A 25,182-nucleotide genomic window follows, 5' to 3' on the forward strand; every position below is an offset into this window, starting at 1 on the left:
TGAAAGAGAGTGAGAGAGACTTTCCCTGTAGCTGCTGTTCTGAATGTGAACTTCTAGCCTGAATGTGAACTGTGAGAAAGAAGTATCTGTTCTTTATATCTACCTATTTGTGATATTTCTGTTTCATTAACACTAAGACACTAAGACAATTGACATGAGAAATATCTGTACTCCATCTGTGCCTGCTTTGTCCACAGTCGTATTAAAGCAGCACTTGCTGTTCCTGTCACCTACTATCTTTGAAGGCACCTTGTTTTTTATTTGCTTTGGTGTCAAAGTTTTATTGTTTGAAATGGCTTTCCTAGCTATTGACTTTGACTTTGTCACATGGATGGGCAGGATCATACAAAGAGGGTATGTTAGTCTATCCATAAAGGAGTTGGCTATTCTCACCATCCCACCAGGTTTAAATTGAGCTGTTATAGTGACAGAAATTGGAACTCTCAACACCAACAAGGAAAGAAAATGCAGCACACCTCCTTTGTGACCAGAGACTCCTGTACCAGCTGAACCAGGATCTGCAGAAGAGCAACAGCAGCCGTGGCAGAGAACAATAAGAGATGGAACTGGCCCCATGGAGCCAGGGCCAGGGGCCTTCACTCAAGCTTCCTGGAGGGCTGCCGGGAGATTCCATAACTTGCATGACTAAGGAAATTTGTAACACTGACCTAAGCCATGAGGCTGAAAGTCAAAGCGCCAGCAACCATGCTTGAGAAGCATAGTGGACAGTGTTCGGTGGAGCTCCCCAACTAAAACAAGCTTGGAAGCAGGAGTGGCATCCATTCCGAAATGGCTTGCCTCCAGAAACTCTTATGAACAGTGCTCAGGCCTTTCGTTCATAAGACCGCTGTGAGTCTTCTATGACTCCACAGCACCTAACAACAATAACATGAATGATAGCCTATTAACTTCCCTAATTTCCACCTTCTGTTGGATCATCTTTTATGGGAAAGAGAAGAAATACAAATCCCTTACTGCTAGTTAGCCATGCAGCTGTCCTCCAGATTTGATTGATAAGCATGATTGATAAGCATGTCCAGGTCTGCATCTGTTAGTTGAAACATGTCAATTGGCATTCCATTAATTATTGTGGCCTTATTTTTTACCATTGTCTTCATAGCAGCTTGGACATCTTACTTCATTATCATTGGCTCTTGATCATATGATATTTCCTAAAATATTTCAGTGTCAACCAGTTTAGTTTTTTGTTTTTTTTGTTTTTTTTTTTTTTTTTTTTTTTGCGGGGGAGGGTGGTATATTGACTTTGTGTACTCTTTCCATCTTCTTTTGATGTTTCCTGGATCATTCAAGATTTTGCCCACAGTATCTCTCAGTATTGCAACTTGAGGCTTGAATTTGATTTTCAGTTCTTTCAGCTTGAGAAATGCTAAGCAAATTCTACCTTTTTTTATTCTCCAATTCTAGCTCTCTGCACATTCTAATACTCTACTTTGTTTTCTCAAACCATCTTTTGAAATATTCTGTTCATATCTTTTATTTCAGCATTTCCCCCCCTTTGTTGGCTTCTTGATGCTCTAGTGCAATTACCAGAGTCTCTTCTGACATTCATTTTGGTCTTTTCTTGCACCTCTGACTTTTTAATTACCTTTTGCTGTCTTCATGAATGGCATCTTTGATGTCATCTCGTAACTCATCTGAACTTTGATCAATAGTGTTCAATGTCTCAAGCCTATTCTGGGGAGGATTTTAAATTCAGGTTATATAAACTAAAAGTCGTATTTTGGTACTTATGGGTATATGTTAATTTTTTCATCTTCAGTTTTGAACTTGCACATGAGTATCATCAGAATGTAAAAATTGTAGAACATTTTGACAGATATCACATGAAAACAAAATGTAAAAATTGTAGAACAATATGACTGATACCTCACGAAAGCAAAATATTACAGAAAAGCATCCCAAAACAGCAAGAGCAGTATATTGACAGAGAACTGCCAGAAGTTCAAGCTGGTTTTAGAAGAGACTGTGGCACCAGAGATATTGCAGATGTCAGATGCATTATGGCTGAAAACCCAGGAGAATGTCTGTTTGTGTTTTATTGACTATGCGAAGGCATTTTACTGTGTATTCACACAGTAAATAATAAAAAAAAACCTATGGCTAACATTGAGAAGAATGGGAATCTCAGAATAGTTGTGTTCAAACAAGATCTATGACTAAACCAGGAACATGTTGTCTGGAGAAAGGAAATCCTGCATGATTTAAATTCAGGAAAGGGTTGTGTTTGTGGGCTGAATTTTTTCTCTATATCTATTCAATCTGTACGCTAAGCAAATCATTTGAGAAGCTGGACTCTATGAAGAAGAATATAACATCAGGATTGGAAGAAGACTACTCAATAACCTGCACTATGAAGATGAAACAACCCAGCTTGCTGAAAGGGAGAAGGACTTGAAACAATGCAGAAGACCAGACTATCGCCTTCAATATGGCTTGCATCTCAACATCAAGGATGTAAAAATCCTCACCATCGGACCAATAAGCAACAATATGATAGATGGAGAAAATAGTGAAATTGTCAACAATTTAATCTTACTTGGATCCAGGAGATCAGGAGATGTATTGCATTGGGCAAATCCACTGTCAGAGACCTCTCCAAATTACTGAGGAGCAATGATGTCAGTTTTAAGACTAACGCATACTTGATTCAGGCCATGGTCTTTTCAATCACTTAGTGTCCTCTGCGTTTCATTCCCAGCACAGTATACTATATGATCATCTGATTCAAAGTGGCCAAAGCTAGTTCGTCTCATCTCACTAATGCCGCATATGTCAATATTCATGCATTCCATTTAATTTTCCACAATTTCTAGTTTTCCAACATTCAAGCTACATACATTTTCCATTTATAAAATTGTGTTTGCTATTATTTTTCCTCATGTCAACTGACTTCCAATTTACTATTATAACTAACAGTATTCTTCTGTTGTTCATAGGGTTTTTAGAGGCCTGCTATTTAAGAAGTAGATGGTCAGTTGTGCTTCTTATTCTGTCTTAATGTGGGAGCTCTACTAAAACCCATCTACCATAAGTAATCCTTGTGGCATTTGACATACCAGAGGCATAGCTTTCAGTAGCACAGCAACCCACAAGTTATCTCAGTACAGCAAACTGTCAAGACAAGTGCTGTACCAATGGTCTTGCTATGAGTCATACCTGACTTGATGGCAGCTAATAGCAATGACAATGCCAACTTCCCTAAGCAACCCCAAAACCATCAATATGTTACTGTAAAGTCTGTGTGATCACTGCAATGAATTTTGAACCCCGTAGAGCAGAAAGATTGATGTTGGAATTCTTAGAAGTAGTGCAGGAGCAGAGAGAGCTCTGATGGCCTAGTGGCTAAAAGCTGTGCTGCAACCCAAAGACACAAGGTTTGAATCCACTAGCTGCTTCACAAGAGAAGGATGGGCAATCTCCTCCCAAGCAATTTACTACTTCTAAAAGCCCTCTGGAAATCAGCTACCAGTTGGTTCCAACTTAAAGGCACACAAGAGCAACAACAGGTGCAGGAGCATGGAAGTTATTGACTGGGACAATTATCCTTTAAGGAGTTAATAGAAGTCAGACTTGGCTGTTGTTACATTGCCTCCACTCTTTACAGCTTTCTATGTGCCTGGGAGCTCATTTAGCTGTAGAGGGTTGTGTTGATTATACAAAAGCAGCAAGTTGAAGTCCACCAGGCACTCAAGGGAGGAAGATTAATCTACTCTTGTAATTGTCTTTTTCTAAATCGTTGCTACTCAGAATGTGACCCCCAAATCCTCTAAACAGTCCACTAAGAGTTGGCTATGATACGATAATAAAGAGTTCGAATATTTTTAATATTCTTGAAAGAACATTCTGGTGACATAGTCCATTGAAAACTCCCCTGCTAACTGAAAGGCTCTGCCTCTTTGGCAATTCAAATTCTTGGAAGAAAGATGGGCATTTTTCTTTCATGCAATATACAGTCTCTGAAAACCTGCTGGGGAATCAATTATTAGTTGGTTCCAACTCAATAGTAACAAAGGAGTTTTGTTTTGGTGAGTTTTTTGTGGGTTTTGTTTGTTTGTATGTTTTATAGGCCTGGTATTTTTAGTTGTTCTTATGCATCTGAAAGTTGGACAATGAAGAAGTATGACTGAAGAAAAATTAATGGTTTTGATCTGTGATGTTGACAAAGACAAGAAATAAATCTTTCTTGGAGGAAGTGCAACCAGGTGTTCCTTAGTTGCAAGGGTGGCGTAACTATCTCACATAGCCAAAGAGTGTGAGGGGCCAGTCCTTGAAAAAAGGCATCATGTTGGGAAAAGGTTGAAGAAAGACAGGAAGACCCTTAGCAAGATGGAATGACACAGTGACTGTAACATGGACTCGAGGGTATTGAAGTTCATGAGGATGGTGCAGGATTGCACAAGGTTCAGATTTGTTGTTCACAGTGTCACTATGAGTTGTAGTCACCGTGAGAGCATCTAACAACATGGCTGTTGGCATAGTCTGTAGTGAGTTGGACTGTCAACCCCAAAGCTCAACCTCTCTAATGCTTTGAATCCACCTGTGACACATGGAGAGAAAGATAGGCAATCTCCTCCTGTATGATTTACAGCTTCAGAAACCCAATGGGAGGGTCAGTTGAGTCCACTCCTGCTTCATAGCAATATGAGGTATGCCAGTCATTTATTATGTGTTATTTCTCATCTACGTTCACCTTTCTCTCTAGAGAATGCAGGGAAATATGCCAAATATAAATCTGCTCAGACTCTTGTTTCCTGTGTATTTGTTGATAGAAGAAATACTTTAGAGGAAGAGGAAGCTAAGCAAGAATGTTTAATAGGATCATGTAAACATTTGTGGAACTGTTAATGTTTCTTCTTCCAGGCCCTTCACTTGTAGGACTGTACACTCACATTGCCAAAATTATTTTAAAAACTTACACCAAGCTGTTCAAGGTTGGGTTGGAAGACCCGGGTGGTAACCATTTAATGTTTATTCTCTCCTTCATTTTTAATATTTTTGTTGTTAGGTACTGTTGAGTTAATCACGACTGATAACCCTATAAAAAACAGACCCAAACCTTGCCCTATCCTGCATCGTCCTCTAGATCTCTGACATGCTTTAGTCCATTGCTCCCGCTACCGTGCCAATCTATCTCAAGGACCTCCCTTTAAGGTTTAGGGTCTGCCTCTAGCCTTTCCAACATGATCTCTTTTTTCAAGGACTGGATCCTCCCGACATGTCCAAAGAGTAATATTTTTGTTAGTGGTGTTTATGCCATTGAGTCAAATACAACTTAATAGTGACCTTATGAACTACAGATCTGAACCTTGTTTTTCCTGTGCCATCCTCGTCCTATCCAGTACATTTGAGTGCATTGCTGCAGTCACTGTGCCAATCCATCACATTGGGGAGTCTTCTTCTCTTTAACCGACCCTTCACCAAGCACGATATCCCTCTTTAAGGAATAGCCTCTTCTAGCAACATACTCAGTGTATGAGAGATGAAGTGACACCATCTTTGCCTCGAAGAAGCACTTTGGCTACACTATTTCCAAGATAGATCTGTTTTTCTGCCCACAGAATATTCTGTATTCTTCACTAATATTGTAATTCAAATGCATTAACTCTTCTCTATGTGTGCATGCATGTGTGTGTTCTCATTGCTATTGAGCTGGAACCAACTCATAGGTGCCAAGAGAACTTAAGGTCTACCCTGGAGAAAGTGAAACTAGGGAGGCAAGGCTGGTCAAATTCCATTTTACACACTTTAAGCATGTTGTAAGGAAGGACCAACCCTTGAAGAAGGACATCATGTATGTAAAGGTGGCAGGGGTCAGTTTAAGAAAGGATGACCTTCAATGAGACAGTTTGATACAGTGATTGAGGCAATGTACTCGAGTGTGTCGGAGATAGTGAGGATGGCACAGGATAAGGTTCAGATCTGTTGTTCATAAGGTTGCTATGAGTTGGAGTCAACTCAATGGCACAGAACAACAATGCAGCTGACCTTCCACTGGATTTGAGTAGGTAAAGTGAATAATAAGTAACTACCCATATTTCTTTCTTAGAGCTGCTGATGGATTCAAACCACCAGAGAGGTGTGACCTTTGCAGCCACACAACTTCCCCGAAGCTCTGGTGGCACAGTCCATAGAGAACTGTGTCGTAGCCCAAAGACCATGCCTCTGTGGTGGTTCGAATTCTCCAGCAGCTCTGAGGGAGAAATATAGGCCATCTCCTTCTTGTGGTTCACAGCCTAGGAAAGCTAGTAGGGGTCAGTGGTGAGTCTGTTTGACTTGATGGCAATCTGTTGACTTGAGTTATATACACAGTCATTACAATAAAAAAAAATGTTCTGCAGAAAAGAACAGTTTCAACAAAAAGTTAAGATTTTATTAAGTATATAATTTCACAGAAAAAAAGGCATTTAGCAAAATAAATTTAACAAATGCATTTACATAAGGTAACTTCAAGACTACGGGATTGCTTTTCCCCATAGTTACTTGCTTTTTTTTTTAAATTACCAGTTGTTGGAATTTCTGTCTTCAACCATGATGAGTTTCTTTCCAAGAGAATGTTGCTACAATCCAAGAAACTGTTCCCTGGAATTCAAATGACTCATAATTTCTCTGTTTTCTCACTCAATCACCAATGTATTTCTATTAAGCATAAGGAAAACGACTCAGGGAAGTATTCAGAAGAAAATGTTTTCTCTTTTTAGTTTTATTATCTTTTCAACAGCGGTCTTGCTCAACGTGGCTGAGGCAGTAAAATACTAATGGGAGGTGCTGGTCAAGAGCAAATGTGATAGGTTTTCCGACCATCTGTCACTGTGACCCAAAGGGAGTAATAGCAAGCCACACCACTTTCCCAGCCAAGCCACTGCTTGACACAGAAGCTTCACAGAGCATCCTAATATTATTTTCTTTTCTATTTACACACATTAAAAAAATACAGCATTGAGTTACATAGCAGGACACTTAACAATGGAATAGACAACGCTATACTGTAAAACCATAACAGCTTGGTTAAGCCAAGGAGAGAAACAGCAGATGGTCTTCACAGAGGGCAGCTGCCAGTGGCCACCATGGAGGTTAGTCTGTCACGGACCTGCATTCTGAGGGCAGGCCTTCAGAGCGCCGCCACTGTGCCAGACGTTGCTTGAACCATTTCTGGGGGGAGAAAAAAATGTGAAAAATTACTTGTGTCATACCGAGAAACAGAAGTGGGTATACTCTTTCCAAAATGTAGCTTTTTTATTTTAAACCAACTAGAAAGGAGAGGAAGAAGGGAGGTAGGTGTTCCTGAGGATGGTGACATTTACCTTTCCTGCCTCAGGACCTTTGCACATTCTTTTCCTTTGCCTAGAATATTCTGTATTTTCAATCTAACCATTGCCCTCTCACCCTCAGAGCTGATCTTGAACAGAAATTTTCTCCATGAAGTCTTCCCTGAACATGCTATCTAAGGTTAGTGCCCTGCTACCTCCTCATTCTTCATTTTAGTATCATGTTCGTATCACAGGATAGTATTTATAGTTACTTTATTTACTTGAGGGAGGTCTGGTGGCCTAGCTTATAGGGGGTTCTGCACTGCTAACCCAAAGGCCCAGAGTCTCGGGTGCTTTGAATCCACCACACAAGTATTCTCCTGTGTGATTTACAGATTTACAGTCTGCTCGAGAGTCAGCTATGAGTCAGTTCCAACTTCACAGCAATGAGTTTTCACTTGAACATATTTGTGTATTCACATGATTTTTATCAACTTTCCCTTCAACAGTGCAAGATCTGTTTAAGCAAAGAGTGTATCTGTTTTATCACCATTATAGCAAAGGTTTAAGTAAGAATTCATGAAGGTTTGTTGAATAAATTAAAAAAAATCAAAGCATTTCCATGGCCACTATATCACAAGGATGTGTTCTTATTCCCATCAAGGGCTCATGAGATGGGCAGGGGTGGGGGGGATGGGAGGGTGGTTTAAGGAAAGATCCAGTATGAAAAACAATGTTTGAGCTTGTAAATAAAATAGAACAACAACAACAACAAAAAACCCCACACACTCCTATTTGCTGAACTAAAAAATTGGGTAATGAAACACTGGCTAATCTGACTCTGGGGATGGTGACACTTAACTCTCCTGCTTCAGCATCTTTACACATTCACTTCCTTTACCTAGAAAATTCTGTGTTTTTAATCTAACCATCTCCCTCTCATTTTCATATCCGAGCTTAAACAGAAGTTTCCTCCAGGAAGGTTTTCCTTGGAATGCATGCAATAGGCCACTCTAGCCTCTTTGGTTCCAGGATCACTGAATATTTGAGAAGATAGAGTCTACCAACTTTACTCAGAATCATACAGCTCTGTGTGACCGAAATATTTCCACCTCACACAAAGTGACAATGCCCTTAAGGGGTGTGTCAGATGAGGAGCTTCTTGACTTGAGGGTTAAAACATTTTTACGTTGTAAGGTAGTGTGGCATATTCTTGATCAGTCAGTGGTTACTGCTTTTATGCTCCTGAAGGAATGGGGTTGCCTCCAAATGGATCCATATTGGGAAGAGGGGTGGGCTCTGGACTCGGCTGGAAATGAAAACTTTAAAAAAACCCCAACAACTCTGAAAAGGATCTATGGAGGAGGAAGCACCCAGCTCTGAGACACATTAGAGCACCTGGGCCAGAGACTCCCTGGGCCTCTCAATCTTTCACACCTCATGAAGTACAGAAAGGGTGGAGCTATTTGCATTTCACATTTCTGTGAAGAAGTACGAGGTTTGAGTAGGTGAGCACCACAGACACCACAATCCAGGTCCCCAAAACAGGATGGTCCCCTTTGACCACCAAAGAGGTAAACTTAGAAGGTCTTAATGTCGCCACGTGGTTTTCTAAAATTCACCCATTCTAAGCACAAAAATATGAAGAAGCAGAAAAGATGTAAGAAAAAGCATACAGCTGTGAGAGGCCAGACCAGGGACGTGCTAATAGAGAACAGTTTGGTGAGAGGTGTTTAAAGGACTCATAGGCAAGTGCTGGCTTGCAGCTGCTGCATGGTCCAAATGCTGAACACATTCAGCTTCCAAGTGAAAAGTTAGAGGTTCAAGTACACCCAGAGTTGCTTCAAAAGATAGGCTGGTGTTACACTTGCCTAAACATCACCCATTAAAAATCCTCTGGAGTAGAGTATATTCTACACATATGGGATCTCCTCCAGGAATCAGAGTTGGCTAGACAGAAACTTAATTACTCCTAGAATGTCAGTTTCAACATTAGCACTGACAGTTTGCGCTAGCATCATGCTGGCAAAATCCCATCTCTTTGGGGATTCAGGAAGCTAAGGGGAAGTTCTAAATGAATCCAATATGAGTAGCAGAGTACAATCTTCAGAGACAGAGAACTGTTTCTAAAGACCAAGGCTTACAGAGCTAGAAGGGGCTAGAAATCCAAAGGATTGAGCACTGACTGGGCCAGGTGATGGTGTGGGACCATGCCAACAACTGACTTCAAGTATGTAACAAAGTTTTTTGTTGTTGTTATGTGCCATCGAGTCACCAGTGACTCACAGCGACCCTATGCACAACAGCTCTGAAGGCTGCCCTGTCCTGAGTCAGTCTCAATGACTTAAACACATCTAGCCCATTGCCCCAGTTACTGTGTCAGTCCATCTCATCCGGAGTCTTCCTTCTCTCCTGCGCTATCCCTCCACCCTTCCAAGCATGATGTCCTTCTCCAAGGACTAGTCCTTCCTGGCCATGTGCCCAAAGTACGTGAGACAGAGCTTCAAAATTCTAGCCTCCAAGGAGAAACTTGGTTTCACCCTCTCCAAAACAGACCTAATTTGTTTTCTTGGCAGTCCATGGTATGTTCAAGACTCTTTTTCCAGCACCACGACTCAAAGCATCAATTCTTCTTCTGTTATCCTTAGTCACTGTCCAGCTCTCTGATGCACAACAAGTAACTGCAAAGACCAATGGCCTGGATCAAATACACCTTAGTCTCTAGACTGACATTGTTGCTTCTCAGTACTCGGAAGAGGTCCTGAGAGCAGATTTATTTAATGCAATTCATCTTTTGCTTTCCTGACTGCTAGTACCATGAGTGCTGATTGTGGAGCCCAGCAAGTTGTAACTGTTAACAACCTCGATCTCCTCCTCTCCATCATGGTACTGCCAAATGGCTCAGTGGTGAGAAATGTTTTTGTAATGTTGAGCTTCAATCCATATTGAAGGCTGCAGTCCTTGACCTTCTGCAGCAAGCACTTCAGATCCTCCTCAGTTTAAGCAAGTAGGATGTGTCACTTGCATACTGAAATTACCTACACACTTGTCAAGATCAGTTTTCTTAGTGACCTTCATCCTATGAGATGGCAGCAAAGAAAAGTAAACTAAATCAAGTTGTAGCAGACTGCTAGTAGTGCTAGGTTATCTGTGAGGGCTACTCTCTGGGTACCATGTTTTGCTCCTCTTGTGGTGAGCTCTGGTGGCCTAGTGGTAAGAAGCTCTGCTCCAATCTCGAACTTTCCTGGTTCAAATCCACCAGCTGCTCCGCGGGAGAAGGATGGACAATCTCCTCCTGTGCAATTAACTGCCTCTGAAAACCTTTTGGAAAGGAGCTATGGGTAGGTTCAAATTGATGGTACACAACAGTAACAATATAGAACTCCTAGGCAGCATATATAGTTAAGCCTTGTTGTTATTGCTGTTATCGTTAAGTGCCGTTGAGTTGTAGGCGACTCTTAGCGACCCTATGAATGAAAGTCCTCAACACTTGTGTGGCTTTCATCCTTTCTCCAGGTTCACAGGGTTTCTGGAGGCAAGCTATTACAGAAGTGGATGCGACTCCTGCTTCCAAGCTTGTTTTAATAGGAGAGCTCCACCAAATACTGTGCACCATGGGTAATCATTAACACATTTGACACATCAGTGTCACAGTGCTCAGGTTCACAGCAACCATAAGTTACCTCTGTACAGCAAGTGGACACATGAGGCCTATACGACTTTTGGCTTGGTAGCCTTAGAGAACTAATCAAAAGGCTGGTGGTTCAAACCCACACAGAGTTATCTCAGGAGGCCTGACAATTGGCTTCTGATAGGCCACAGCCATGAAAACGCAAGTGAGTACACTTCTACTCTGACACATAGGAGGTCACCTTGTGTTGGGAGTCGAATAACAGCAACTGCTTTTGTTTGTTTGTTTGTGGTAAAGAAACTCACTCATTGTCATTAAGTTGGAACAAACTCTTAGCTGACTGCCTCCATTATGTTTTTGTACGGAGAGCTTGCCCGTAAGAGCCAATGGCTGGATTTGAACTGCTAGAGAGAGTTGGCTTTAGGCTTGGCAGTGGAACTCCCTCCACCAAGGATTACTAATCTACAGACAAAGGAAGGGCTTACAATGCTTTGGGGTCAAATGAAAATCCTACTGCCTGAAGGAGTGTGGATTTAGTTAACCTCAGATGCTGGTTGAGAGAGGCACGGCTCCAGTTTCATTTATGAGGTAGTTCTGTGCTGGTTTTAAGGCTACAAGTCTGATTAAATAGGATTTCCAGTTACTGGAGCTGAATAAAGGCAGAGTTGTAAAGGCTGACTAATTAAAATCTTATTTTCTATCAGGATTCACTGAAGACAAAATGGTCAAGCTGGCCTCATTCTGACAAGCTCCCCACCTCTTTATGCTACATAATAGAGTTGAATATTAATGTACAATTAGCAAAAATGGATCGCCTTTATGACTTGGCATCCACATGGTTAAAAATTAAGCCCTAGTATTAGGAGGAGTGGGAAGAAGTTAAAAAAACCAAAAAACAACAACAACAACTGTTTTTGGAATACTTGTTTTAAAACTCAAAAGTATTATAGTTTAGTAAAGCAACTTCTGTTTGAAAAATACAAAGAAACACCTCTTTTGCTTTTGATTCCCCTGGCAAAGCTGAAACAACACATCTTGCTCACTCACATCTGTACTAATTTTCCACTTGGCTTTATCCTTCTTTGTTTCTGTTGTCCCTTGGGAGAGACATTCATCCCTTGCTTGTTTATAAATGAACACCCTCACTACTCTTACCCACTGACGAGGATTTATTTACTCACAGAGAATGAGGATGATCAGACACTGCACTGGGGCAAGGCTGGGGCAAAATGACATTGTTCCTGCTCTTTTGTCTGGAAACTAATGGTCATGGAGTGAACTGTGTGTTCCCCAAAATACGTGTTGTCAATCCTCACCCTTCCTCTGCAGTTATAATCTCTTTTGGCAATGGACTTTTCTTTATGTTAATGGGACAGGGTTAGTGTAGGGTAAGTTTTAAGTCAATCTCCTTTAAGACATAAAAGACAGCTCTTTTCAGATACAATTAAGCAAGAGGTGGGGAAACACCTACCAAGCCTCATGATGATGCTTAGAAGGAGAAGCTCACAGAGAAGAGGGTTTTTCCTTTAGGGCTGACAAGACTTTCCCTAGCAATAGTATCGTGAATTCAGACTTCAAGCCTCCTAACTGGGGGTGGGGGGGGGGAACGACGGGACAACGACCAAACAGACAACTGTTATTAAGTCGGAACATTGTCCCTCCAGGGAGTTTTCATTGACCATCTTTCTCCCACAGAACTGCTTGTGGATTTGAACCATCTGCCTTTGCGTTGGTAGTACAATTCCTTACCCAAGAGGCCACCAGAGCTCCCTCAACTGTGAGAAAATACATTTCTAATTGCTCAAGTACCTCACTGGATTTCTGTTTCAGCGGCACTAGATAACTATGACAGGGACATTTCATCCTTTTCAGAGGGAGCCCTTTAGAGGTCTTTGTTCTACTGATAAAACGTCCAAAACAACTAAAACCACTGGGCTCTGGGAATAGATCCAGGGCATCAAGAGGAGATAAAAATACTGGAAAGTTCTGTTATAACCAGCGCCAGCTACATTAGTCTTGAATCAGTAATAAAACAAAACGCCAGATCATCCCCCCTCCCAGGGGACTGAAGAGCGAGCCTTTCCCAGCACTTTTCTAACAAGGCCTTTGAAAGAATCAAACTCACTGGGGCCTGGGATTCTTCAAGGTTACTCTCCATTTAAATGTGGGAGATGGTGAGACTATGGCCATGAGATGAGCCTGTTCTAGACTCCCAGCAAAGGCAACTTAAAACGTTATTCCAACTACAGCTCCTTTCCCTTCACTCCAGGTATGAGGGATCTGGGTCCCACAGGGAGGTCAGAGCAGCCCCCTCCCATTCCCTCTTGACCCTGCCAATGTATCAGCGGTGTGGATCAGCTCTGGTTCACCATGTCATGAGCGAATTGTTTGTTCTGGGAAAAGAAGGAATGTGATTTACTTTCCTGGAGGTGGGTGGTGGTGGAGAAGAGATCAGGCACATAAGATAAGTTTTATTTACTCTTTGGTGACCTTCCTTTATGGAAAAAGAGAAACATGGATAAAGAATAAAAACATGGGTGATGTGGGTAAGGAAAGGGGAAAGGTCGACTGCGAAAAACAACTTACAGGAATTTTATGTATTTTGTATGTAAATTAGTATAAAAACAAAATGAAACAAAAAACCCGTGGGTGACACTGTTTACATGGAGGTTAGGCAGATCTTACGAAGCTCTGGTGATGCTGCTCTGCAAAATGGGAAGGTCAGTGGTTCGAATCCCCCAAATGCACAGTGGAAGAAACTGGGGCATCCTAGGAGTGGCGGGGTTTTAGTTTTGGTAAGCAGATCACAGCTTCTGAAGAGTTTTTAAAATGCTCACTAGGCTTGTTCCACAACGGCCAGTATTTTTTTAAAACCAAAGGATGAATATCTTTGAATTATGGGATGGGCAAAGAATATTGACCATACCATGAATCTCCAGAACAACAAACAAATCTGTCCTGGAAAAGGCACAATTCTTAGACGTGACAGCGGTGAGATTCTGGCTCAAGTACTTTGGATGTGCTAACAAGAGGGACCAGTCCTGGAGAAGTACACCCTGCTTGACAAAGTTCTCAGCAACAAAGATCGCCCCTCAATGAAATGGACAGATGTCATGGCTGCAACACAGGGCCGAGTCCAGCAACGACTGTGTGGCTGGCGTGGGTCCAGGAGGTGTGCTCTGTTGTACAAGGAGTCACTACATGTCTGAACTGACTTGATAGCACTTAGCAACAAATTTAGACTTGCTAGGAATCCCCTGGTACTGCTCAGCTACAAATCAAAAGAATAGTGGTTTGTATTCATCCAGAAGTGCCTTGAAAGAAAGGCCTGGTGATGTGCTTCTGAGAGGTCGCAGTGGCTGCCGTGAGTCAGAACCCAGTCTATTTTTTGGGTTAGTTTTCTTTTTCTTTTTAAGGATACCTGCTTTGTGGCCTAGAACAAACAGGTCTGTCCTGGAGAGGGTGAAACCAAGGTACTCTCTGGAGGCAAGGATTTTGAAGCTCTGTCTCACATCCTCTGGGTATATTGCCAGGAGGGACCAGTCCTTGGAGAAGGACATCTTGCTTGGAAGGGTTGAGGGACGACACAGGAGAGGCAGACCCCGGATGAGAGGGACTGACACAGTGACTGGGTTAATGAATGGGTCAGGTATGTCTGGAGACAGTGAGATTGGCTCAGGATAGGAGAGGGTTCAGAGCTGCTGTACATAGGTTTGCTATGAGTCACAGGTGACTAAATGGCACATAACAACAACAACAACATGTAGCCTAGTGGTAAGAAATTGCCCTGCCAATTCCTAAGGCATGTGGCTCAAATCCACCAGCTGCTCTGCAGGAGAAAGATGATTCATTCCCTCCTGTGCGATTAACTGCCTCTGAAAACCCACTGGACAGTCAGCTATGGGTTGGTTGCAATTTGACAGCATGCAACAATAAAAAACCTATGCATGTTTATTACGGCTCTGTTCACAACAGCAAGGAGTTGGAAACAACCCAGGTGCCCATCAACAAACGAATGGATAGAGAAGCTGTGGTATATTCACACAATGGAATACCATGCTGCATTGAAAAACAAGGAACTCATTCAATATTATTCAAATTGGTGAGCCTGGAGGACATTATGCTGAGTGAAATATCTCAGTTGCAAAAGGACAAATATTGCATGGTGCCACTGTTGTAAAATGGGACTGATATCAGGGTTGGGGTAAGACTGAGAAAAACTGGATAAATTGTGTATACTGCACTGAAACAGATGAGGGAGTGAATAATTTAAAAGCGATGTATGATAGGGTCTTATGGTTATCACAAGAGTCCACAATTAAGGTTGCATAGTGGAATGTACTTGGGGCGGTGGGAGGGGTGCGGGGGGATTGTGTACCAGGGAAGGAGTGTTTCTTTTACGTTTGAAGGAGAGGAGCAAACTGGGGGGTGGGGGGTGGGGGGGAGGTATGGACTGGGAGAGAAGTGCAGGAATTAATGAATGGACATCCAAAATCTCTGTAAATGCTCATTAAAATTATTTTTTTAAAAAAAATACACTGTTGAATTTGATTTAAATGTTTCAGAGTAAAGAAAAAGCTATTAATAAAAACAACTATGTTAATGCTTAAAAGGTCACAATTGGGTGTTATATTTCTAGAAGACATTATTTTTTCCTTTTGAAAAAATTTTAAATGTATACATACAGTCGGAATTGGTTAAAGAAGAAACGATTCTCTCTGGCATACTTAGGAAGCATCTTGCCCTGAAATTGCTTAAATGCGGCCTCCCTCCCAGCTCTCAGAAGTACCTCTGAAGTTCTACGTAATAAAACAGAGCAGCAAACAGAGCTGTGCAACCAAAGGGAGGAGAAAGGTGAGAGGACCCTGGGTGTTGGCCCCTGGGACAGGAAGAGGAAGCTGGGGGCTGTGCCCTGCAGCTGAGTCACCCCAACACCGGAATGGGCTAGAGGCCTGGTTGGCACAGTGCCCATAATAAACCCATAGCCTGATTTTCAAAAGATAGGCTGCTCCCTGTGATAACTCCTCTGTTCTGAACACACTATGGGATTTTAAATGATAAAATTTCATTTGAGAGCGGGGTCACCATCTCATAATGACTCACAATGATAGAGAAGAAAAAAAAATAAACGCCCCATGGGATGTGCTGCAATCCCAAAGGTATGCGGTTCGAAGCTACTAGCTGCTCCACAGAGAAGGATGGGCAATCTCCACCCGTGCAATTAACTGTCTCTGAAAACCCACTGGGGGGCCTGCTGCAGGTTGGTTCTGGCTTGACTGTCCACCACCACAACAGGATTTTCATTTGTTCATTTGAGCATGGCAGGAGAAGGGCTGCCTGGACAAGGAGCAGTCTGAATCCGCTGACCACAAGTACAGAAAGAAGTGAGTGTCCTTCATTCTTCCTGGAGGAAAATATAGCAGTTACCCCCAGGCCTAGTCACTCCCTGAGAAACATGATGGTTTCAAAGGCAGCCAGGACAAAGACCAGAGCAAACAATAAATCATGATAAGGCGCTGGGCCTGATCAGAAAACCCCAAATTCCACGAGGTACCATCTTCCCTAGCCCTCCCCAAGATCCCTATAAAAAGAGACTACCCCTAATTGCTGACACTCCATTGACTTTCTCTGCTCCCAGTAACTTGGCGGGAGTCCTTCTCAGACTGTGCAATGAAGGCCTGTTCCGGGACTGGATTCTTTCTTTCTTTCGTTCTCAACTCCTTTTCTTACATATGGTTCCCAGTCAACTCCTTTTCTAACCTTCCTAGCCCTGTATGAGCAAACAAACAGCAAAACCACTTGCTACATAGTCCATTCTGACTCACAGAGTCCCCATGAGTGCAGAGAACTGCTCCACGATGTTTTCAAGAGCTTGGTCATGTATTTCTTCTGAGAAAACTCTTAAGCAGGTTCAAACTATCAACCTTCCAGTCAAGCACTTAAGTGATTGTGCCACCCAGGGGCTCCTATAAGGGCAAGATCAACCAAAAATTAGGAAGAGAGCCCCACCTTGCCCCTTTTCAGTATTTACTTTAGAATATGTGTATGTTTTTTTATCTCTCTTGTTGTTAAGTGCTGTCCAGTCAAGCACGACTCATAGTGACTGTATGAACAAAAGATTTGAGTCCTATAACTATCATAGTTTCTCTAATGTTCATAGAGTTTCCAGAGGCATGTTGTTTAGGAAGTAGATATCAATCCTGCTTCCAAGCCTGTCTTAATCTGGGAGCTCTACCAAACACGGTGCACCATGGGTAACCATTATGGCATTTGACACACTAGTGTCACAGCATTCAGTATCAAAGCAACCCCAAGTTACCTCAGTATAGCAAACTAACAGACCAGTGCTGTACCACTTAGAATGTTCTTCCCAAACACAACAGACTTTTAAATACAAAGGCCGAATAAGAGGCTTCTAGCCCACAGCTGATTCAGCAAATCCAGGCAACAAATCAGCTCACACAGGACTGTGAATGGAAAAACAACAACAACAAAACAACCAAAATAGTTTACACCTGACTTTCATCTAAAACAAGGGAACCTACCCTCCAGAATCCATAAGCTTCACACGTGGGCCTCTAAACTGGAGACTTAGTCTGGGGCCCACCCGACTTTCTCTGAGAAGTAGGCAAGTTAGCAATGTTTCTGATTTTCAAACATCTGGGTGTCATCTCTTTTTAAAGGAGATTGTCCAACTTTCTTACAAAGAAAGGAAAATGTATTGTCACTCAGTGATGTTTCAGGTAAAATACAGCATGAATAAAGTTTTCTTTCTTTCCCTCTTTTACTTACCCCATTTCATTCTCTTTATAGACTGAAGGTTAAGGGCCTCGATTCTAGAGTCAGACTGTACAGTGGAATCTGGCTCAAAAGGACCCTATAGGGAACAGAAACTTCCTTAAAGGGTTTCTGATTTACATTTTCAGTTAGCAGCTAAATGCTTAGTTGCTGTACCACCAGGGCTCCTTGGAGTTTGACTAAACAAAAAAACCTCAGTGTTCTTGAGTTGATTCTGATTCATAATGATAGTTGTTGTTAAGTGCCATTGAGTCTAGACGATTCATAGCGACCCTATGAACGAAAGGCCTGAGCACTAAGAGTTTGTGGAGGCAAGCCATTTCAGAAGTGGATGCCACTCCTGCTTCCAAGCTTGTTTTAATTGGAGAGCTCCACCAAACACAGTTCACCATGGGTAATCATTATCGCATTTGACACATCAGGATCACAGTGCTTAACATCACAGCAACCACAAGTTACCTTTGTACAGCAGTGCACAGTCCACTGCTATCATAATGGCTTGAAGCTCAACATCAAGAAAACAAAGATTCTCACCACTGGGCCAATTGGCAGCATCAGTATGGATGGTGAAGAGATTGAGATAGTTAACAGTTTTAGTTTACTTGGTTCCACAGTCAACACTCTTGGTAACAGCAGCCAGGAAATCAAGAGACAAATTGCACTGGGAACGTCAGCTGTGAGGGACCTCTCAAGAGAAGAGCAATGACACCAGGCTAGAGACTAAGGTGCACCTGATCCAGGCTATAGTCTTCGCAATTATGTGCTATGCATCGGAGAGTTGGACAATGAATAGGGATGATAGAAAGAGAATTGATGCCTTTGAGCTGTGGTGCTGGAGAAGAGTGCTGAATATACCATGGACTGCTAGGAGAACAAATAGGTTTTTCCTGGAGAAGGTGAAGTCAGAATGCTCCTTGGAGTCAAGGATTCTAAAGCTTCGTCTGACATACTTTGGGCATGTTGCAAGGAGGGACTGGTCCTTGGAGAGGGACATCATGTTTGGGAGAGTGGAGGGGTGGCACAGAAGAGAAAGACCCTCGATGAGATGTTTGTATCATAATGGTAGAGAAAAAAAATAAATGCTCCCTGTGATGTGCTGTGATCCCTAAGGTATGCAGTTCGAGGCTACTAGCTGTTCTTCAGAGAAGGATGGACTATCTCTTCCTGTGCAATTAATTGTCTCTGAAAACCCACTGCAGGGCCAACTACGGGTTGGTTCTGACTTGACAGTACACCACAACAACAGGATTTCCAAAGCCGTAAATCTTTCACAGAAACGAATGCCACATCATTCTCTGGCAGAGTGGCTGCTGTTGCTGTTATGTACTGTGGAGTCAACGAATAGCTGATCCTCCAGTGGATTTTGAGAGACAGTTATAATCTCACAGAAAGAGATTACCCACCTTTCTCCCATAGAGCAGCTGGTGGATTTGAACCACATGCGTTTGGGTTGGCAGTGCAGCTCTTTATCGCTAGGCTACCAAAGCTCCCTGGCAGAGTGTCTAGTGGTTTTGAACTGTCAACTCTTTTGGTTAGCACAAGCACTCTAATCAATGTGCCACAAAAGCTCAAAAGTCAGGCTGCCTAAGGTCAAATCCTGTTTTTCTCTACTCTGTCCTATGCATGTGGTCTTGGGAAAGTTGAGATTTTTTTCCCATTTTCTGGACTCCAGTTCCCTTAACAGAGTCAGCGCCCACAGTCAAGGTGACCACCTGCACAAAGCAATGAAGCACTGCCCGGTCCTGAACCACCCCATGTTAGTTGTGAACTGGATTATTGTTGGCGATCCATAGAGTTTTCACTGGCTGGCTTTTCTTCCTAGTCTCTCTCTGTCTGGAGATTCCACTGAAACCAGTTCTGCACCCCAGCTGCATGCAAGCTTCACAGTGACAGGTAGGTGGTGCTCGTGCATGAGATGCATTGGCCAGGAATCCAAACTGGGTTTCTACATGGGAGGGGAGCATTCTATCACTGAAAATTCAACACCTTTATGTACACAGTTGGGATCACAGGGCCTACCCTTGCCGTGAGGAATGAATGAATGAATGAATTAATGAATAAATGCATGCTTAGTCTGATCCTGGAACAGTGCTTTGGAAAGTATTATCCCCTGGAATGGTCAACATAGCTATTCTTCTTTACAGGTACAAGGGTATTTTGAACAGCCTAGGTGCAACCACTATGGAAAGCAGTATGGTGCTTTCTCAAAAAGTTGCAAATAGAAATACCATTTGACCCAGCAATTCCACTACTGGGAATATACCCCATAGAAACCATAATGACCACCCAAGCAGATATATGCACACCCATGTTTACTGTGGCTTTGTTCACAATAGCAAAGAGTTGGAAACAACCTAAGTGCCCATCAACAAACGAATAGATAGAGAAGCTGTGGTATATTCACACAATGGGATACCATGCTGCATTGAAAAACAAGAAACTCATGAAATATTCTTCAAAATGGGTGACCCTAGAGGACACTGTGCTGAGTGAAATATCTCAGTCACAAACGGACATATACTGCATAATGCCACTGTTGTAAAATGCGACTGACATCGGGGTTGGAGGGAGACTGAGAAAGATGGGATAAATAATGTATACTGCATTGAAACAGATGAGGGAGAGAACTGTTTCAAAGTGATATGTGATTAAGTATTATTGTGATGACAGGAGTCCAGAATGAAGGCTGCATAGTGTAGTGGACCTGGGAGGAGGGATTGTATAACAACGAAAGATTTTTTAGTTTACTTTTCAAAGAGAAGAGGAAACTGGGGGGTGGGTGAAAACAGGCTGAAAAGTGCAACAATGAATGAATGGAAATCTAAAGTCTCTTAAATTTTCGTTAAAATTAGTAATACTAAAAAAAATTTTAAAAAATAAAGATGAGGTTTTGTTTCTGGGATCACTTGTTTTCTAAATACAGCATGAGATTTTTTAAATGATGACTTTAGCACCCTGCCTCCTCAGAGGTTTGAAGAAACATGAGCTGTCAGACTAGCTGTGTTGTTGACAGCCGTGGAGTTGAGTGCAACTCATAGCAACTCTATGAAACAAAAGACCTAATGCCTGTCTATAACTGTTGTCATTTCTCCAAGTTCATAGTTTCCAGAGGCATGTGGTTTAGGAAGTGGATGCCACTCCTGCTTCCAAACCTGTTTTACAACTGGGAGCTCCACTAAACACTGCGCACTTTGGGAGACCATTCTGGTATTTGATACCCCAATGGTACAAGGTTCAGTACCACAGCAACCCAGGTTACTTCATCCTGCACATTGACAAGGAATGATGTACAAAGTGAAAGAGTGTTCTCCAGATATAACAACACTAGTTTCATTTAGCAGTGGTTAAGTGTCGTCAAGTCAAATACGACTGAGTGTAAGTTTTGCACAAAAGATCTAAATTCTATTTTGTGACTAACATCATTTCTGTACAGAACTCTGTCCTATAACTACCACAGTTTCTGTACATCTGTAGAGCATAGAGAGTTTGTAGAGTTTAGAGAGTTTGTAGACCAGAGTTGTCTGTCAGACCAGAGTTACAGTAAATTGCTTCCCATTAAGCTCTGGTTCTGTTTAGCCCTGCAATGGTTCTATTAATTCAAAACAGATATGTTCGTGTTTCTATCTGACCTATGAGGGAAAGGGTTAAAAATGGCCACATTCTCAAAAATGGATCTGGTTTAATTAGTACAAATCATTTTAGACTTGGTGTTGGGAGTGATGGTTCTAGGTCCACTGTTGCTAGATGCTGTCCATTCTGACTCATACTGAGGCCACGTGACAGGGCCAAACTGCCCTGGAGAGTTTGCTAGGCTGTAATCATTACCAGGGCAGAAGGTGAAGTCTTTCCCCTGCAGAGCTACTGGGTGGGTTTTGGTGACCAGTCTCTCCCTTAGCTTCCAACACTTGGATTGCTGTTGTTATACACCATGTGTCATGTTTTATGTGCCTGTTACTCTGATCCATAAAATGGGAAGAAAAAGAATGCCTCCGTTTTAAAGGTGAGAACTGTCCCATGGCTGACCCTTCACCGAGTTTTCAGAGGCAGTTAATGGCTGACCCTCCAGCAAGTTTTCAGAGGTAGTCAATCAAATGGGAGGAGACTGTCCATCTTTCTCCTGCAGAGAGAAGCTGGTGGATTCGAACCTCGTCCCTTTGAGTCGGTAGTGCAATTCCTTACCTCCACCACCACAAACCACCAGATTTCCGCATCTGAATTAGCAGTGTTTAACAGATAACAAGGCTCTTCTTCCATCTACTAGATCACTCATTAGCACAAGCTTTTCAACCTCTACCCAGGATGATTCAAGGTGAGGAGAGGACAAACTATTTTATAGTTTTCTATAAAATCATAAGAAAAAGAATCCCTTCTTTAGAGGTGAGATTAGAAGTGCAAAATGTTTGGGGCTCCCACTGAAGAGATGCTAGCTCAGTTCCAAGCAGTCCTATTATACATAACTAATGTTTTTCCATGACTAAGTATTGACAGGGTTAAAAAAAAAAAAATTAGAGGAAGTGGCCAGCCCTGCACCTGGAGAGTTAGCAATCAGCGCAATGTTGCATTTTTGATCCTAAACAAATTTTATGATAACACAGGAACTTAAAACCGTTAAATAAACCACTGAGCTGGAGGCGACATCTGCTTCCACAACAGCTGTAAAATCAGCTGTGTACCTTTTTAGAAAAATTGCAGGGAAAAAACAAGAACTCTGAATCCTAATGCTGGGAATTTTTAAAAACATCCAAACCAAAACTCCCTGGCTGAGGACACTGCAGCGCGCAGTAGGGGCAAGAACCTTCTCCGCCTGCCACTAGGGACCCCCACCATCCTGGCTATTCACTTCCTCCTTTCCCCTCCATCCCTTCTGGGGTTCAGTTTCCTCTTTTGCCAAACCGGGAGGATGAATGATTAAGAGATCATTACAGATGATTTCTAAGGCGCCTTCCAGCCCTATCAAGGCCCTCACACACCCTTAGAACAGACTGAGGAGCTTTGGGAGATGAGCGCGCAAATGGCTTCTCTTCAGAATGTTTCCTTTAAGCCCAATGGAGACCTCCAACCTGGGAAAAGTAGGCTAGAGCTGTGGTTCCCAGCTCCGATGGAGGGGGGAGGGAGGAACCCCACCACCTTGTGTCTCAATCTGTGAGAGATGACTGGATAGCAAGGAGAAAGAAGGGCGCAGGTGAGGTTTCTGTGCAGATTCGGCTGGGGTGAAGGGGCACAGGGCTGGAATCGGTAAACAGGGATGCAGGCAGGAGGGATGCAGGGTTAGGGATTACGCAGTAGGGAGCAGAGGACAGAGGGCGAAAAGCAAGACGGGGTTAAAAGGCACAGTTTCGTGGGGTAAGGGCGCCCCGTCCCCGCAGCTGCGCGCCTGGGGGAGGCCGGAGGCTCAGTCACTCCGCCGGCAGGGCTTCGGGACCCGCGGGCGTTGCGCTCACCTGGGTCTCCTCCTCGGAGAGGCCAGCCTCGGCCGCGATCAGGCACAGCGTGGTGGGGTCCGGGTACTTGTTGACCTTGTTAAAGTTGTACTCCAGGATCTCCACCTGGTCCTCGGTGGGGCCGCTCGTGGTCTCCGCCGACATGGTCCTGGCACGGCTGCGGGGGAGGAAGAAGCGGAGGCGGTGAGCGAGGCCGTGGGCGGGCCGCGGGGAGGGACCGCGGGCCGCGCGGGACACCCCACCGCCGCCGGGCTGGACACCCCACCGCCTGGCCAGACGCAGCTCAGCCCTCCGCGCGCTCAGCCCCAGCCGCTCGCTCGGGGACCGAGGTGACGCAGCGCGCCCTGCGGACCCACGGGAGGACTGGAGGGAGAGCCCAGGGATTGGAATCTAAAGTGGTTTCAGGAGGGCTGTGCACCCCACGTGTCCTTCAAAGGCACTACTCACAGGGAAGATGTCACTCTCAGAGCTCGGAAGTGCAGGTGGCCTTTTAAAGTCTCTCCAGTTTACAGAGATGGAGACAGGTTCAGAGGTGGTGTTGGCCACCAATGAAGACTGCACCCTTCTCCACCACTCCTCAGTTCCACATGACCCACCCCCACCCCTTGGCCCACCCACTTTTTTTTCCTTTTTTTCTTTAAGCCCTGAACCTAGACCTCCAGTAAACTAGCCACAGTGTACAGGCCGAGGCCACTGTTCCAGAGCATGCAGGAAGGAGACGCCCCACTTCACCAGTTGACGACTTCCAAGACAGAGTACCAAGGTCTATGCTCTTTTAATGAATTTCAGATTCCCCCTTTGGTTCTACTAAAGTCTACTACCTAGTAAGGGGAATAGGTCCAACCACAAGCTTCCTGGTTTCAAGTATCCCCTTTCTTTAACATTCAAAAGTCATTGCTTTAGGGTCCAGATTGAATCACAGCTGACCCTTCTCCATCTGGTTCCTGAGGGTGTAACTGTAGGGAGGAGACTGTCCAACTTTCCCGGGTGGTGTAATCTGTAGGTGGTTGTGCTGCTAACCCAAAAGAGGTGTCTTTATTTTAGACCATGGCGGAATGACCCAAAGGGATCTCCTTCTGGTGGTATGATCTGTGAACACGCCTTCCCCTGGGAACCCAAAGGCCTCGCTTCTATGACAGTTTGAATCCACTGGCAGCTGAGGGGAGAAAGCTGGGCAATCAATCTCTCCTGACATGATTTACCATTTAATGCCTCAGTCCAGGTGGAAAGTCAGTATGAGCTTAAAGTTTCTGTGAATTACCCAATGAGCAAGATAAGAACTGGCCTACTGGGGCTTACAAGTGCTACTTAGAAATTGTTTACCACATACCAGTGTGTGTGTGTGGGGGGGAAACACAAGTAAAGCTGTGCCTTCCTTGTTTACTGGGAACTTCAACTCTGTCAGGGGGGCTTACATTCTATAGGAAGGTGCTGTGAGTTTGGGGAACATTACATGCTAGCAATACCTCGAAGCAGAATTTTTTACGTGATAAGGGGGGGGGAAGTCAAGTTGTTCAGTGTATATTAGTAAATGTGCATACATCAGTCCATGTTTATCTCCTTTTTTTGGGTAGTCCGACACTGCTGTAGAGACATTGCTCTAATGGTTATTAGCTATCTAAGCCTGTGGGGGGGGGGCAAGAAATTGGCAAAGTGGCCCCTTCCTCCCTCTCCCCAACTTAAGATGCATTGTCTATAGGAAGTTGGAGTCTTTGAGATCTTGACTATGGATATGGTATGGGCAGAGCAGGATTTGCTGCTGACGGTAAGAGACAGTGTAAGTGTGGGAACCAGATTGGCTTGCTGTTTTAACGAACAGTTACAAAATTATCCAGTGAAATACTGAGTAGTTTTGATGTGGTTTGTGTGTGGCAATGAGCCACACTCTACTCATCTATTATAATATTAGAATCTATTCTACTGGGAGGAGGAACAGTTGTAAGCAGACCGTAGTGATTGGTACATGGAATGTGAGAGCCATGAATGAAGGAAAATTAGAAATTGTTAAGAAAGAAATGGAACGCATAAATAGTGACATATTAGG

The 25,182-nt window shown here is 43.3% G+C and overlaps 1 protein-coding gene across 1 annotated transcript in view; it reads right to left on the bottom strand.

The window, feature by feature from the left end:
• Positions 1–7,092: 7,092 nt before the first annotated feature.
• HOPX (HOP homeobox) overlaps positions 7,093–25,182 on the bottom strand; it is a 22,028-nt gene continuing 3,938 nt past the window's right edge. Inside the window, exons 2-3 of the mRNA XM_006891964.1 lie at positions 23,139–23,295; positions 7,093–7,170 (exon numbers count right to left, since the gene is read on the bottom strand). Of these exons, the coding sequence (XP_006892026.1) occupies positions 7,093–7,170; positions 23,139–23,282 (222 nt within the window). The 5' untranslated portion in view covers positions 23,283–23,295. The remainder of the gene's footprint in view (positions 7,171–23,138; positions 23,296–25,182) is intronic.

The sequence above is a fragment of the Elephantulus edwardii genome, unplaced genomic scaffold, assembly GCF_000299155.1.
Source record: "Elephantulus edwardii isolate Elephantulus edwardi_28Jun2011 unplaced genomic scaffold, EleEdw1.0 scaffold00107, whole genome shotgun sequence".
Lineage (NCBI taxonomy): Eukaryota > Metazoa > Chordata > Mammalia > Macroscelidea > Macroscelididae > Elephantulus > Elephantulus edwardii.